At 42.4% G+C, this 16,095-nt stretch overlaps 1 protein-coding gene across 8 annotated transcripts in view; it reads left to right on the top strand.

Annotated features, from left to right (window-relative positions):
- Positions 1–16,095, top strand: part of rapgef1b (Rap guanine nucleotide exchange factor (GEF) 1b) — a 79,451-nt gene that overhangs the window by 39,426 nt on the left and 23,930 nt on the right. For 3 of the 8 annotated variants that reach the window (XM_036588770.1, XM_036588766.1, XM_036588769.1), the window contains exons 7-12: positions 2,045–2,107; positions 2,574–2,694; positions 4,408–4,594; positions 5,236–5,706; positions 7,906–8,111; positions 12,938–13,096. In XM_036588770.1, coding sequence (XP_036444663.1) covers positions 2,045–2,107; positions 2,574–2,694; positions 4,408–4,594; positions 5,236–5,706; positions 7,906–8,111; positions 12,938–13,096 — 1,207 coding nt within the window. The remainder of the gene's footprint in view (positions 1–2,044; positions 2,108–2,573; positions 2,695–4,407; positions 4,595–5,235; positions 5,707–7,905; positions 8,112–12,937; positions 13,097–16,095) is intronic. The other 5 variants (XM_036588767.1, XM_036588772.1, XM_036588771.1 and 2 more) reach the window with 5 other exon arrangements.

Genomic DNA, 16,095 nt, shown 5'->3' with positions numbered 1-16,095 from the left:
CTCACAAACGTGCTCTGTTTTTAGTTGCTGTTGCTGGGTTGGACAAGCTTTTCAGAGCTGTGTACATTTCTCTCAAACATACTTTTTCCTAATGCTGAAAAAAGAACCGCTTGCACTTAATAGCCATTTTAACTTGAAATCAAATATTCAGTTCAAAATTAAATCAAGGGTGGTCTCTGATTTGTGCATGAGACAGTACTCGTGCGGTTAAGCTCATCGTCTTTCATCAAAACTGGGTTAAACTAGCCAAAAATGAGTAAGGTTTGATCTGTGAGGTGGTTAAAGAGAGCTACATGGTCCGTTATCTAATGTTTAAGGGATATTAACCTCAGTGAAACAGTCTGTACAGGAATTGCTGGAAGGTTTACTTAGTAATTAAAATGTTTTTTTTTTTTTGTTACTATAAACCAGGGGTGCTCAGCTCCAGTCCTGGAGGGCTGGTGTCCAGCACAGTTTGGTGATTTACCTGCTCCAACACACCTGATTACACTTATCTGTTCATTGCCAGGTTAAGTGGGTGTGTTTGAGCAGGGAAACCTCCAAACTGTGCTGGACACCAGCCCTCCAGGACTGTAAGCTACTGATACTGCATTTAAATGTGTTACACAAACATAAAATACGCTAAAATATCCTAATCTTTAAAATGAGGAATAGACACACTCCCAGTTTGTGGTTTGAAGATTTGGTCTGTTAGCTGATAGATCAGTAGTTTGTTTATGTATTGACTTGACGCTGACCTGACATAGTGTAACTACACTATATGGCCAAAAGTATGTGGACCCCCCTCCTAATTATTCAGGTGTTTCGGCCACACCCATTGCTAACAGGTATATAAAATCAAGCACGTATCCATGTAGTCTCCACAGTCAAACACTGGCAGTAGGACAGGTAATACTGAATACTGTGACTTTAAACATGGCACTGTCATAAGATGCAGCTTTGCCACAAGTTAGTTTGTGAGATTTCTGCCCTGCCCCAGACGACTGTAAGTGCTGTTACTGTAAAGGGAAATGTGTAGGAGCAACAACAGCTCAGCCACAAAGTGGCAGACCACGCAAACCTACGTGGTGAAGCTGACGAGTGCTGCAGTGTGTAGCAATCGTGAACCATCTTTTGCATCACTGATTGCAGAGCTCCAAACTGCCTCAGGAAGCAACATCAGCACAAGAGCTGTGCGTCAGGAGTTTCATGGAATGGGTTTCCGTGGCTGAACAGCTGAACACAAGCCTGAGATCACTATGCGCAGTGCCAAGCATCGGCTGGAGTGATGTAAAGCAGTCTGGACTCTGGAGCAGTGGAAACGTTCTCTGGAGTGATGAATCAGCTTCACTGTCTGGCATTCTGATAGACAAAATGGACAGTGCCATAAAGTTTGGTGGAGGAGGGATAATCGTCTGGGGCTGTTTTATAATGTTTTGGGCTCGGCCCCAAAAATGCTCTTTTGACTGAATGGGCAGAAATTCCCACAGACACACTCCGAAATATGGTGGAAAGCCTTCCCAGAAGAGTGGAGGCTGTTATAGCCGCAAAGGAGGAGGGCAACTCCGTGTTTATGCCCATTTTTGAAAGGGATGTCCAGCAAGCTCATATAGGCGTGATGGTCAGGTGTCCACAAACTTTTGGCCATATAGTGAACGTGTGCTAGCTGTCAGTACAAAGTGTTAAGTTTAATGGATTTTTTTCAGCATTCTGTACTGCTTGTTCAACTTGGCAACAGTTGCTATGAAAGAATGCATTTGTGGGCGGGGCATGGATTTTATTTTGAAGTGTGACGGTCAGGTATCAGTCGGTCAGTTCTGTTTATCACACTGTATGTGAATATCTGTATGTGTCCTTTCTCTCTCTCCCTCTCTCTCTCTCTCTCTCCCTCTCTCTCTCTCTCTCTCTTACTCTCTCTCTCTCCTTGCCTGTTGCCATTATGTTGTCTTTCTGTCTTCATTTTTTTTCTCTGGTCTTCATCCTTTTTTCTATGTGCTCTGCGGTCGTTTGATCATCCTGCTCCTTTGTCTCTGCACTGTGTCATCGTTTGGTTGTCCTGGGCCAGGAGCAGGATGCAGTTGTGCTCCGATCCTGTTGCCGGGCAGTGGAGGGCGGCGGTGATGGAAACGTACGTCAGCCAATGGGGTGCTCTGTGTGCATTGTGACATCACACAGCCCCGCCCCTCGGGCTTCCTGATTGGAGGGGAGCCGTAATATGCATGTGATTATGGGACAATGTGTGTTCAGTCTCGAGTGCACATTGCGGAATGTCAGCCAATCAGGGACAAAGCCTGATTGTGGCAAATTTGCATGATTGACCAATAAGTGCTCTGCCCTCAGAACCCCAACCTCATGATAATTTGTGATTGGTCAGCTCCCTTGTTTCCCTGGTTACCTAGCTGAGCTGAGAAATACCCAGAAACCCCTCCCGATTTCAAGATCGGGAGTTTTTTGTATTGATTCAGTTTGTGTGGGTGAATTTAAATCCCCAGCCCTCACTAACTTTGCTCGCTGTGTGTATTTGGTGATTAATTCACTTGATGTTGTTACATATTAATAAAGTTTAAATTTTATTATGATTGTTTTTCCTGCAGCCCACCCGCTCTGCCTCCAAAGAAGCGCCAGTCCGCGCATTCTCCCCCCCGAGTTGCCATCGTGGCGCCCATGAGCAGGACCAACTGTGGCCTCAACCTGCCACCCGGAGCTCTTAAACAGGTACAGACCCCAGTCATGAGCTCTGACCGTTTATTCTAACACTAAACCTCAAATAAAAACAGCAGATTTGCCAAATATACTGCTAATCTGTTGCAAATCTTTCAACTCAGCTGGGACATTTAACGTTTGCAAAATTCTCTTCACTGAGCTACTAAAATATATAAATATTGATTATCTGCATGATGATTATGACCCTCCTAATACTTATGGGCCTGGTTAGAAGCGGTTTTATGAGAATGAGCCAGCCAGGCAGCATTAATATTGATCCTGAGACCAATATTAAAAGTTTTTTTTTTTTTAAATTGAAGCTCTTCAGTTAACCCTTTGTTGCAATATGAGGGCTAAAGCAGAGCTAACAGCAGGTTTTACAGTGATCTGGCTGTGTGTTTGTGCTGTATTTCTGGGTTGTGGGATGTTAGAGCTGGTTTCTCTCAGTGAGGGCTAGTGAGGGCAGGTTCCTCTGAGTGTTCTGATGTGTAAATCATGTCGCTATTTTTAATGCTTTGTTTATAATATGAAGGCTAAAAGCAGAGATGTAGTATAACAATAGCGAGTGGGTTTGGGTGATTTTGGAGCTGGATTGCTGGCTGATGGACGGTCACAGGTGGATGAAATCACTCTGGATGGTGAGGACAGAGTCTGATGAGTGATCTGATGTGTGAATCATGTCGCTGTTTTAACCCTTTGTTGGAATATGAAGGGCAGAAAACAGAGCAATAATAAATAAAATCTTGGGTGATTTTCCGAGCAGAATTACTCACTGATTATGACATCACAGCTAGATGACATCACACTAGCTAGTTTGGACTGGATCTGCTGAATCGTCTGATATGTGTATCATGTCTGTAGCTTAAACCGTTCTGAAGTTATGGAGGGTAAAATCGAGCACCTAAAATTAGGCTATCATGCTGACACTGCTCACTATGTTAACCCCACAGGAAGAGCTACACAGCTACAGGATAGATTTGGATCAGATTCATTCTTTTTTTTTTTCTCTCTTCAATATTTCATCCAGTATTTTCTGCTGATTTCGGCCCCATACAGATACCCATTGATACCAATATGCCAATCTATTGCATTTCTAGCATGATCAGTCACTTGAAATTTAAAACTCATATTATTGGTTTAGATTTTGGTACCTGTGAAGCTGAGATGCCGGCGTCCAAGACACTTACTTCTCTGAAATGAACAGAACTGATGCAAAGTTATTCAGCTTCTAAACTGTGGGACTCAATTCCACCTTTTATCATACAGTCAAGCTCAGTGCTCACTTTTAAGAAGCATCTAGAAACGTATCTCTTTAACTCAGCACTTAATTAAAACTCTTTCTCATGGATTCTTATCTTTTAATTTGATCTGTGTCATTTTCTTATGATTCTCAATTAATACTTATAATTTCTTGTATTACTGTTAAGCTTTATCTCCTGTCTGTTAAGCACTTTGAGCTGCCCCTGGCATGAAAAGTGCTCTATAAATAAAACTGATTTACTATTATTATTATTATTATTATTATTATTAATGACTCTCTCCAGGTCCATGATCTGTCCTGTGAATGTCTTAACCCTGATTGTAACCCTTTAAATTCCTTTCCTCTCTACCCTCTGTTGTGTAGTAAATCCATTACGTCCCACAGTTAGTTTTGACCCATATTTTTAAATTGCTGCCTTAAGTAGACTTTATTGTGGTTGTTGTTTGTGGTCTCTGTGGTAACAGCAGCAGGAGTACGAAGTGGACCTCCACCACAGACGCTTTTCTGGCGGCAGCCAGTCATACGGTGGGGATTCGCCCCGCCTCTCACCCTGCAGCAGCATGGGAAAGCTGAGCAAGTCGGACGAGCAGCTTTCATCCCTGGAGAGAGACAGCGGCCAGTGCTCACGCAACACCAGCTGCGAAACGCTCGGTACACACACACACACACACACAGTGTATTACTACAGCCTGTGGGCGCCCCTAGTCAATTGAAATGTTTTGTTGAAGTGAAAAATAAGTGAACACACCCTCGACAGAGAACACACTTCTGCTAATTTTAATGCACAATTACTGTTTATTTGCTCTATTTGACATATTGGGGACAAAAAAAAACAAAGTGTGATCTGTGCAAATGTTTCGCCACATTTCAAATTTTGTGTTTTATTTGTTTCCAGTATGTTAAACTTAGAAAATAAATAGAATTTGAAATTGAGTTTGCTCCCGGCAGAGGATGTGTTCAATTTCTTATTAAAAAAAGAAATCAGAAACAGCCATTTTACCATGGATTTTCAAACTTTTGCAGTCAACTGCATCCTGGATGTCTGTGTGTTCTACACAGTGTGTGAAGGTCAGATGTTTTTATTCTTACAGTTTCTGAAAAGAGCACTATTTCCTGAAAATGAAAAACGAGTAGCCTTGAGGGGACCAGAAAAAAGGCCTCACAGGTGTTTCTTACCAGAGCTTTATTTGTGGAGACATGTAGTCATTGCATGTATCTCTCTCTCTCTCTCTCTCTCTCTCTCTCTCTCTCTCTCTCTCTCTCTCTCTCTCTCTCTCTCTCTCTCTCTGTAGATAACACAGAAGGATACGATCCTGACTACGACTTCCTTCATCAGGATCTCTCCGTGTCCGAGCCTTTACCGTTTCCCACAGTTCACAGCGGCTGCCTGAGCCCTCTCCCAGAAAGCCTCAGTGAGTCTCCGTCCCCAGGCCCCACCCACCCCCGCTTCAGTGCCCCCCTGACCAGTCAGAGCTCTCTGGATCACTGGACTCCGCCCTCCGCTGCTGGAGCGTCCAATGGGGAGCAGCCCCCCGCCCTGCCGCAGAAGAAGCGGCGCTCAGCTCCGATCCTGTCAACCTGTCCGCTGTACGAGCGGCTTCCCTCGCACTACGACAACTTGCAAGAGGAGGACACGCCCACACCGCCGTTTCCATTGGTGACACCCGTGTCTCCTGGGCCACAGTGCAACGGGAGCGAAGCCCAGACTCCGAGCGTCTTCAGTGACAGCCCACCACCTCTACCGGAGAAAAAGAGCAAAACCAGTAAGCGTTAGAGAAGTAGAGGGTGATATATTGGCTCATATGCCATAAATAAACACAGATAACGTGACATACATACAGTGCGAAACACTCTAATTCCCTCATCTCTCGTGTTGTGAACTGCAGTCTGAGGTAAGTTAGTCCGGTTTGATGTTAAAGGTGCAGATATCGGAATGTAATGAGTTAAATCAGGAAAAGAGAGCGGAAGGAAAGGTCTGTCTCTTGGGGTTAGCTGTTTGCTTTTAGCTTAGCATGGAGGTTAGGCGGCTTTCAATGCGCTCACCGCCTTCTGTGACCCTCACTCGGCCAGCTGCTTCAGGAGACGTCGCCCATAAAAGCTTTTCAGCTTTTCGACTAATACTGATAGGATGAATTGCTGCAATATTTACCAAATTCCAGCAGCGTCTGGCACCCGTAGATTAAAGCTCAGGTGTAAGAGATGCACCTATGAGACAAATGACTTTCAGACTTAAAACATTCAGCACCGTTTTTGCTGCACTCAGAGAAGCTGCTGTGTTCTCACAGGCACTCACCTTTATCCTGTTAAAGTAGTAAAGCAATATTAATACCTGTCTGAGTTTGTTTACATGCACTGAATAATCCAATAACTGCAGAAAATCAATTTTGTCAGTAATCTGATCAGTGTGTTTACATGCACTTCAGTAATCAGATAATGGGGAAACTCCAGGTCTACATGAGTCAGACAATAATCAGATTTCTGCTTTGCAACCAGCCAATAAACTCAAAGAAGAAGATGTGATGTAAATGTAACATAAAACTCAAACTTCATGCTGCGGGTTTTTGTAAAAAACATTGCACCACTTTACCTAAAAATATGAACGTACATCATCTAGAAGATGAAGAATATTTACATCCTTCATTTCGTCAAGCGCGTATTTGGTTTCAACATCGCTCCAAAACCATTTTGCTGCGTCTCGCAGCGACGCTGCTTATTTCCAGTACTGCGGTCTGTTTCGCACATGTGCAGACTGAGAAATCTGAAAGAAATCAGAGTAAGAGTTCACATGCACTGAGAGATCTGATTACTGAGCTAAATCCAGCTCTTTATTGGATTTCTTAATCAGATTCCTAGACCTTACTCCGATCTAAGAAATCAGAGTGGGCTGTTTACATGACTATTTGAATAATCAGATAACTGCAGAAATGTGATGATGATTGGATTGTTGAGTGCATGTAAACACTCACTGTTCATTTCTGATTTTACTATTTTACCCAGTAACAATATTTTCAATTTACTTCAGTTCTTTTTAAAAGTGAACCTATAAAATAAGTTTACCTAAGCATAAGCAGAATATGCGTAAATACACTCTAAGCAAAACGGGTTGTATATAGCACCAAAAAGCGTTCTTGTAACAGTAGTGGAACCCTTTTAGTGCTATATAGAACCCTCTACAGCACATTTGATTTGATTTGATTTGATTTCTCCATCAATCTGAGGAACGCTTTCATGATGCAAAAAACCCCTTAATCATGTAAAAAGGTTTTTTGAGCGTTCATGGTTCTATATAGTAGGTTTACTCTACCATTTTATATATACAGAAACCATCTTACCATGATATACATATACATCTTATACATGTGATAAACATCTTAAATGATATATATTTTTGACCATACTGCCCATTACTGAGTTAGAGCAGTGTGTATGCAGTAACCAGGGAGTGCCGGGCAAATGCAAAAAAAAACACCTGACCAACAATGAAAAATGTTTGTTGTGGTAATACGTGTTGTTGTCTTTGTCACTGTTTACTACTTACTGAAATATTAGCCTGTTAGCTAACCGGTATGTTGCCTTTTAAGACCCATCTACACCCACACACATACAATACAAACAGGGCTAATGAAGAGGATTAAATAGACGACCTCACTTGTTGTTCCTGCTTAAATCTCATATATAGGAAATCCAGTTTGGGCAGCCTGTGCCACTTTCACATGGGGTCCTAGATCAGATAGATGTCCAGTATGTGGCTAAAAGTCCACAGTGAGATCAGACAGTGTGTGTTCACACCAATCACAGACACACATCAGTTGCAAACGTGAAGCTTGGATATTGAGCAACTGAGCAGTTGAGCAACCGTAGGGTTTGTGACGTGACTGTACACGACTGCGTTCTCTCATGCAGGTTACGCTGTGTGTAACTGGACATGCGGTTTGTGATGTGTGTGTTTTCTCTCTGTTCAGTCCTGCAGTACATGCAGTTTGTGGAGGATTACTCGGAGCCACAGCCGTCTGTCTTCTACCAGACCCCTCAGAGCGAGCGCATCTACGAGCAGCGGCGGAACAAACACTTCCAGGAGGTTTACGGCATCCACGAGTCTTACAGCAGCTCGGATTCAGTCCACGAGCCCGCACCACCCCCCGCCCTGCCCCCGAAACAGAGACAGCTGGTACAGTACAGACACACAGCTATACCCACATCCGGCACACACACATACTCAACATGCGTGTGTATATGAACGGCCGAACTTTGTTGAAGTGAAAGGAGTGACCACAACCTCTTTGTTTTTAAAATAACTTGTTTTATATACAGTTACTTTATATTTGATTGGCAAAACAACTTGGCATCTGCAAAAGTTTGGACTGCCTACTGAGTCGGAACTTAGTAACACCCCCTCTGGCAGACATCACAGCTTACAGGCGCTCTTTGTAGCCAGCTCGGAGTCTTTCTATTCCTGTTTTAAGAATTATCACCCACTCTTTCTAACCCTATGTTTACACTTTTCGCCTCTTGTCGCCCAAATCGCTGGTCGAGTGTTTCTGAACTCGAACTGACCGTTGGTTGCCATGGTTTCACTGACGTCAAGCACAAATCAAATGCGTTCCCACTACAAATAAAAGTCCTGGTTATCGTCTGATTGTGGTGAAAGCACCGCTGCTGTTATTCCACCTGTGGTAGGAACAATTACCTAGGAACCAAAAATAGAGCGTTCCGTTTCACGGTGGCGGAGCTAAAGCTCATACTACGCTCAGTGCTCAATTCCTATTGGTAATCACTACGTCGCTTTGCTCCTAATTTGCATAAAGTTAAACTCAACTTTGTCACGTTGTGACTCCGCCCACTTCACGTCGGCAACGTTCGCGCCGCCTCCTGTCGCCAGGAAAACGCAGCTCTCTTTGAAAATGAATGACGTCTGGCCGCTTTGTTGCATCGCGTCGCTGCTGGTGTGAAAGCAGGTTTATGCATATATGAATGGCCAAATTACGTATTTTATGTTAGTGAAAGAAGTGAATACAACCTCTTTGTTTTTTAAAAATAAACTTTTTTTGAACAGTTACTTCATATTTGATTCACTTAACATGTAAAATAGTACGTGTGGCTTGGACTGCCTGATAAGTCAGAGCTTAGTTACACCCCCTCTGACAGACCCCACAGCTGGCAGACGCTTTTTGTAGCCTATTGTTTCTGTTCCTGTTTTAAGAATTATCACCAACTCTTCCTTACAGAACATTTCTAGCTCTGCAGTATTTTTGAAATGTGCCCAGCATGCACTGATTTTCAGTGACGTTCACGTCAGGGGACTGACTGTGAGGCCCATTCAGGAAGCTCCTGCTAGCTTTTTCTAGTTCTTTGTAGGTTTTGAAGTGTTTTGGATCATCGTCCTGTCCAGCCTCTTTTCACCTTCGTTTTCCTGACTGTCACATTTGCTTCCAGTATTTTGCTGCTGTCGGAACAAAATCTCACATCTCCATTTTTGTCGTTTTCTAGTTTTTAACATAATTTGAAAATGTCTGTTGCTCTTTACATTGTGTGCAAATTTCGTGATGAATGAACCAAAAGAAACGACCCAAAATGACCTGGAAAAAATTCTGGTTCCATTGACTTACATTAAAAGTAAAGTCTGTTTTTTGCTTCTCCTGTAAAGTTACCATTTTGGGGATGTGAGGTTTTGTTCCGACAGCAGTGATTTACTGATATTTAGAGGAATCCGTTCTAGCGGTGCAGTGTTTCCCGTCACGCTGGCTGCCACACAACCCCAAAGCCTAACAGCCTCCTTGCTTAACAGTCAGCCAGGTGTTTTTTTTCTTCATACTTTTGGTGATTGTGGTCATAAAGTTCTGTTTTTACTTCATCATTCCGCAGCACGTTTCCAAAATGCTTCTGGCTGATCTAGATGTTTTGAATACTTCAGTCTTTTGTGTTGCTGGTCAGGTTTCCTTCTGATGGCTCTGAACAGTGCGCCACCACTCCTGTCAGCTAAACCTACCTGCAGTTTCTTTGCTGTCATGTGGAGGTTTTGCCTCTTTGGCCGGCCTAGCTTGCCTTAACCTCTACAGTTCCCCTCAAAGGGAGAATGCCACCAATTTTTCAAAAATTTTAAAAAGTTCATTCAGAGTGGTTTGGTGTGAAATGGTTGATTGTAGAGACTCAGATGTCTTTACAGTGGTGGAACCAGGGGTCGCCATGACTACAACACAAATATAGCCATTTTATTTACTATCCAAAACCACCAGTGAACCTACACGAGTCTTCTGAGCTTTTTAGATCAGTCATTAATATGAAAAATTAAGTTTTCTTTGGGGACTGTTTTGCCTTAGAACACCCTTCATGCCCTGCACACTGCCCCTCCATCACAAATGGATTAAAATACATTCTAAACTGTCATAAAACAACATGTCAGACATCAGGTAATGTATATCAAACCATTTAATGTAATAACTTTCTGTGAGGGAGCTTTTAGAGGTGGACGTCTGGTTCCTATCACCACCACTGTGAACAGTTCTGACTCAGTTTCTCTAGAATGGAGCGTTTCACAGCAAATCACTCTGAATTACATTGTTTACATCTCAACCATTTAAATATGTAGAATGTTTTTGAAGAATCGGTGGAGTTCCACGTAACCATCATATCTGAATGAGATTTCGGACACTGAAAATTGCGAAGCTCTTTTTATGGCCTTCCACTGCTTTGTAGTCAGCTGCTTAGAGGAGCCCATGGTTGTCGAGTGTTAGCAGAGTGTTTGAAGAGTCAGAGAATTTATGACACTCTGGAATTGTCATCAGCTGATAGTTCTTAATGACAGTTCTTGACTTGCCTGACCTTTCCTAAAGGGTCAGTTAACCCTTGTGTGGTGTTGGGGTCTGTGGGACCCATTTTCAATGTTTATCAAAAGAAAAAAAAGATGTGATTTATTATTATTTCAACCTCAGATTCTTGGTCTTTGCACATTTTCTGTGAAGAACATATAAAATAACCCATTTTCAGTGTCTTCACTCTGTTCACCCCCCACACATTTATATTACACATGCAGTGTTGGGTGAACCAGCGGGGAGTAAAAGTGTGGAGGTGCTGTGTCCTTCACTCTGTTCTCCTCCTACACGGCCTGCTGTTAGTGTGTGTGTGTGTGTGTGTGTGTGTGTGTGTGTGTGTGTGTGTGTGTGTGTGTGTGTGAAGGTGGACAACATGGACAGGCTGCTGACTGGCTACAGCTGCTAAAGGAGAACCCTACGCTGGACACTTGTGATGTTTTAAACATCTGGTATTTTTACATAAATTGTTATGACTGTATTGATTTAAAAAGCATAATAATGTGGTGGGTCCACCGGACCACTGAGTAACACACACATCAACACCACTCAAGGGTTAAGGCCGTTAAGATAATTCTAAAACTTTATATCTAGAAGACGGGTGTCAAACTCTTACACGTCATAATTACTGTTTTAATTGTTTTCTATTTTTTAAGGTGATCAAATACAGAATAACTGTTCATTAACATTTGCCTTTCTGTAAAGGTTCTGTTCACTTCAGAAATCACCAGAATATGTCATTTGGCCAGCATAGAGCTGTATATACACACACACACATCAAGTACTCTGCACACACACACACACACACACACACACACACACACATACTTCTATAGATGTGTGTTATCAGTGATTAATGGGCCAGACTGGGGAACAGAGCAAGGTCAGAGGTCAAACTGCAGTACCTGTACCTGATCTGTGTGACCTGCTGGGTGAACAGATCAAAGCACACCGAGGGGACGTAGAGAGGTCGTTCATTAATGATTAATGAGGTGATTAATGATTAAAGATGACTTCCCTCATCGAAGAGCGAAGCAACCGCAGGTAGAAGTCACTAGGAATGTGAATTAAGTCAATACTGATGTTTCTTTTCGAGAAAAAAACCTCACATGACAATATTGATACTAGGTGGGAAACTCCACCAGTTTTTCAAAATTTCTGAATAATTCAATGATTGACATGAACAGAGTCGTTCAGAGTGGTTTGGTGAGAAAAGAGAAACTTGCTGAGTCAGAATTGTTCACAGTGGTAGTTATAGGTAGCACACATACATTGTAATTATCCTAATGTTAATGGTTTTTTTTAACTTATATTTGCTAACTGCCCAGATAAATAGCTTTATTCTCAGCTGATGTGTACTTTTACACAGCACTGTGTTACACGCTGGGATATATATATTTGTGTGTGTGTGTGTGTGTGTGTGTATATATATATATATATATATATATATATATATATATATATATATATATATGTATATATATATGTATATATATATAATTACATTTTCTTTTATTTGCTGTGCAAATTGCAAGTGATACAAAAAGTGTGAAAAAAAAAATTTAAGTAACTTTTAGCAAAACCTTAGCGAGCACCTGGGATAGCAGCAGCAGCATAGCAAGACCTTAACAACCACCTGGGATACAACAGCAACAGCCTAGCAGGAGTTCAGATATTGATAAGCTATCAAACTTTTTGAAGGATTCAAACTTTTGTCCCCAAAAAGTCCTTTGGCTGGAAAAGCCTTTTCCTATAAAATATTTTAAAAGCTCATTGATTATCGGTCAATCGTCAAAATAATCAGTAAATTACTCGATTACTTATTGATAATGACAGCTCTGCTTCAGCAGCACAGAGCACTGTTTCAGACTTTCTTGTCCTCTTTTTTATTTTCCTTCCTCTCTTTCTCTTTGTCTCTCTCCCTCTCTCTCTTTATCTCTCTCTCTCTCTCTTTATCTCTCTCTCTCTATCTGTCTGTCTCTCTCTCTCTCTCTCTCTCTCTCTCTCTCTCTCTCTCTCACTGTGTGTGTGCTAGTTGTTCTTTAAGTAACTCTTGGCTGTAATAGCATGTTTACCTCTTTCTTACTCTGGTTTTCCATTCTTTTCTTCTTCTTTTCTTTTTTTTCTTTCACTCTGTCTCTTGTTCTCTGCCTCTGCTCTTTCTCTCTCACTTTCCCTCTCTCTGTAGGCGTCTCACTCGTCCTCTCCTTCCTCCTCTTCCTCCTCTTCCCTTTCTCTTCTCCCTCCATCCACTGGTGTTCCGGAGGAGGCGGAGTCTGCTCTTGGTCTCAGCCTGTCTGTGTCTAACTCCTTCCTTAGTGGCCACGCCTCTCTGACCACACCCATGGTGAGTGATAACCAACTGGGGTGCCTCCTCAATGTTCTCGAGCGCTGTGTGACATCAGAGTCATTAAATAACAGCAGACGTTCCTGAAACACCTGCTGAGAGTTTAGAGGAACAGTCCTGTGTTTTTCTTCAAAACGTTTTCGTTTTTTTTTTCCTGCAGATTGAAGTAATGCAAAAACGACCTCATCATAAGATACCAAACGTAAAAACAGTTCAGTAATGTTTATGGATTAATATGTAAATTATGAATTTTGGACTACACGAATATGAGTGTTGTTTTTATTACCGTACACACTTGATGACTCTTCAAGGGTTCTTTAGTAAATATGTTGGTTCTCTTTTAGAGTCATGAGTTGTATATAGAACCATTTCATGCGTAAGTCGTTCTTTTCATGGTGAAATGGTTCTTCAGATTGATGGATAATGTGTTGTCTATGGCACCAATATGCGCTCTCCTATTGTTACGATGTCAGGCTTGTGGCAAAAGAAGAACCATTTTTGGTGCTATATAGAACCATTTTCATAAAGGTTCTACATAGAACCACATAGAACACATTCTGCATCAGTCTAAATACCATTTGAGCATGAAATGGTGCTATATTGAACTCCTTGTTCCTAATAGAACCATTGCCTTTACTAAAGAACCCTTCAAGAACCATCTTTTTTAAGTATGTATGATGGATATTAAAGCTACACTGTGTAAGTTTTGGGGGTTTGGAGACCTCTGTGGTGGAAGTGTGTAATTTCTGTCCTCTTCCTTGAACTGATGAATCTGAAAAAGAATTCAAAGAGAACTCAGTCAACAGGACTATTGTCATCATACACTACATGGACAAAAGTATTGGGACACACCTCTTAATCATTGAGTTCAGGTGTTTCATTGAGGCTCATTGCCACAGGTGTATAAAATCAAGTACCTAGCCATGCAGCCTGCCGTTACACACAATAGTGAAAGAATGGGTCGTTCTAAAGAGCTCACTGAACTCAAGTGTGGTGCTGTAAATGGATGGCACTGTTGCAACAAGTCAGTTAGAGAAATTTCTTCCCTCCTAGATGTTCCACAATCAGCTATGAGTGTATTACTGAAAAGTGGAAGCGTTTAGGAACCACAGCAACTCAGCCACGAAGTGTCAGATCATGTAAAGTTACAGAGCGGGTCGCAGAGTGCTGAGGAGCATAGAGCATAAAAGTCACCAGGACTCTGCTGGTCAATAACTGCAGAGTTCTAACCGCCTCTGGCATCAACATCAGCACCAAGCCCAATTCCAAGCACCACTGGACTCTGGAGCAGTGGAAACGTATTCTGTGGAGTGACCAATCACGCTTCTCTATCTGTCAGTCTGATTGCTGAGTCTTGGTTTGGCGAATGCCAGGAGAACGTTACCTGCCTGACTGCACTGTGCCAGCTGTAAAGTTTGGTGGAGGAGGGATGATGATATGGGGCTGTTTTTCAGGGGTTTGTCTAGAACCCTTAGTTCCAGTGAAGGGACATCTTAATGCTTCAGCACCAAGACATTTTGGACAACTGTACACTTCCAACTTTGTGGGAACAGTTTGGAGAAGAACCCCAGTGCTCAAAGCAGCTCCATAAAGGCCTGACTGGGTGAGTCTGGTGTGGAAGAACTAGAGTCCTGACCTCAACCCCATCAAACACCTTTGGGATGAACTAGAACGGAGATTGTGAGTCAGACCCTCTTGTCCAACATCAGTGTCTGACCTCACAAAAGCGCTTCTGGACGAATGGGCAGAAATTCCCACAGACAGAAACCTTCCCAGAAGAGTGGAAGCTGTTAGAGCTGCAAAGGGGGACCAACTCCGTATTAATGCCTATGGATTTACAGAGAGATGTCGTAAAAGCTCCTGTAGGTGTAATGTGTAGGTGTCCCAATACTTTTGTCCATATAGTGTCTTAATCAGTATAATGTTGATTTTGCGTTTGAGACCTACTTTTTGAGTTTGTGACATTAATATGTAAAGACGTATGACGTGGTGTGAAACTCCCGACGCCTCTGACTTTTAAATGATTATTTCAGGTTTTACGTGGCGACTCGCAGCAGCGCACGCTTAACGTGTTTTAGTCTGTTTTTATTCTCCTCACTCTGTCATTATATCTTACTATAGAAGCATAAAAGTTCCCTTAAACGTTCTCCTGTGGGGCTGTATTTATTCCAGGGTATGTACGTGTGCTGCCTGGTTTCGATGTGCTATTTTCTGTTGTCTTTTTTGGGATCTTGCGTGTGGTTAGCCTTTGTTTGTGCTGCTTATGTTCTTTGTCAGTTCTCATTTTATGGGTTCCTTTGATTCTTCTCGAAGTTCCAGTTTCGTATTTATTGAGATCTAAATATATCCACACGCCACACAGTGTTCTCTGGAGATATTTTTGTGCAGAGCTGACCTGCTGAATTCCTGTGTGCTCCTGCTGTGTATTTTTAATGTATGTGGCTGGTGATATTGGTGGGTATAGCTTCTCATGAGTTTCTCATGTGCTTCTCGTGTTCTTCCTCAGGGATCGAGTTTTAAACGTTGTTTAAATGCTGTTTAAGGTTGTTTATGCGCTTTTCTGCTCTGATCCCGCCCTTTGGGTCTTAGTGTGCGGCTGGCCAGAGCCAGACCTGAGCGCTTTATCTAATCTCCGTCCTGCGTTTATCTGGGTTTAAGTTTTTAAGTCTCTGACCCATGCGCTTATCTAAAACCCCCTTAATCTGCATGTAGGGGTTTGGAGTGGAAGTTTTTGGCCTGATCTCAGGACAGCGCTGAAGGACACAGGTCTCCAGCCTGCAGTAAGAGGCGCTTTTTCATGGATTGGTCCAGAATCAGTGTTGAAGTACACGTGACAGACTTTTGACTAAAACTGTCCCTCTAGACCATTAAATGCATGAAGGGCTCAGTGGACGAGAGGGAGCTCACAGTGGCCTCATGCTGTGGGCCGCAGGACGAGCCCCAGCGGGATCTCAGTGGATCCCACACTCTAGTGCTGGATGCTATTAATATTAATATTA

The sequence above is a fragment of the Colossoma macropomum genome, unplaced genomic scaffold, assembly GCF_904425465.1.
Source record: "Colossoma macropomum unplaced genomic scaffold, Colossoma_macropomum, whole genome shotgun sequence".
In the NCBI taxonomy this organism is placed as follows: domain Eukaryota; kingdom Metazoa; phylum Chordata; class Actinopteri; order Characiformes; family Serrasalmidae; genus Colossoma; species Colossoma macropomum.
This window is presented reverse-complemented; position numbering and strand designations above follow the sequence as displayed.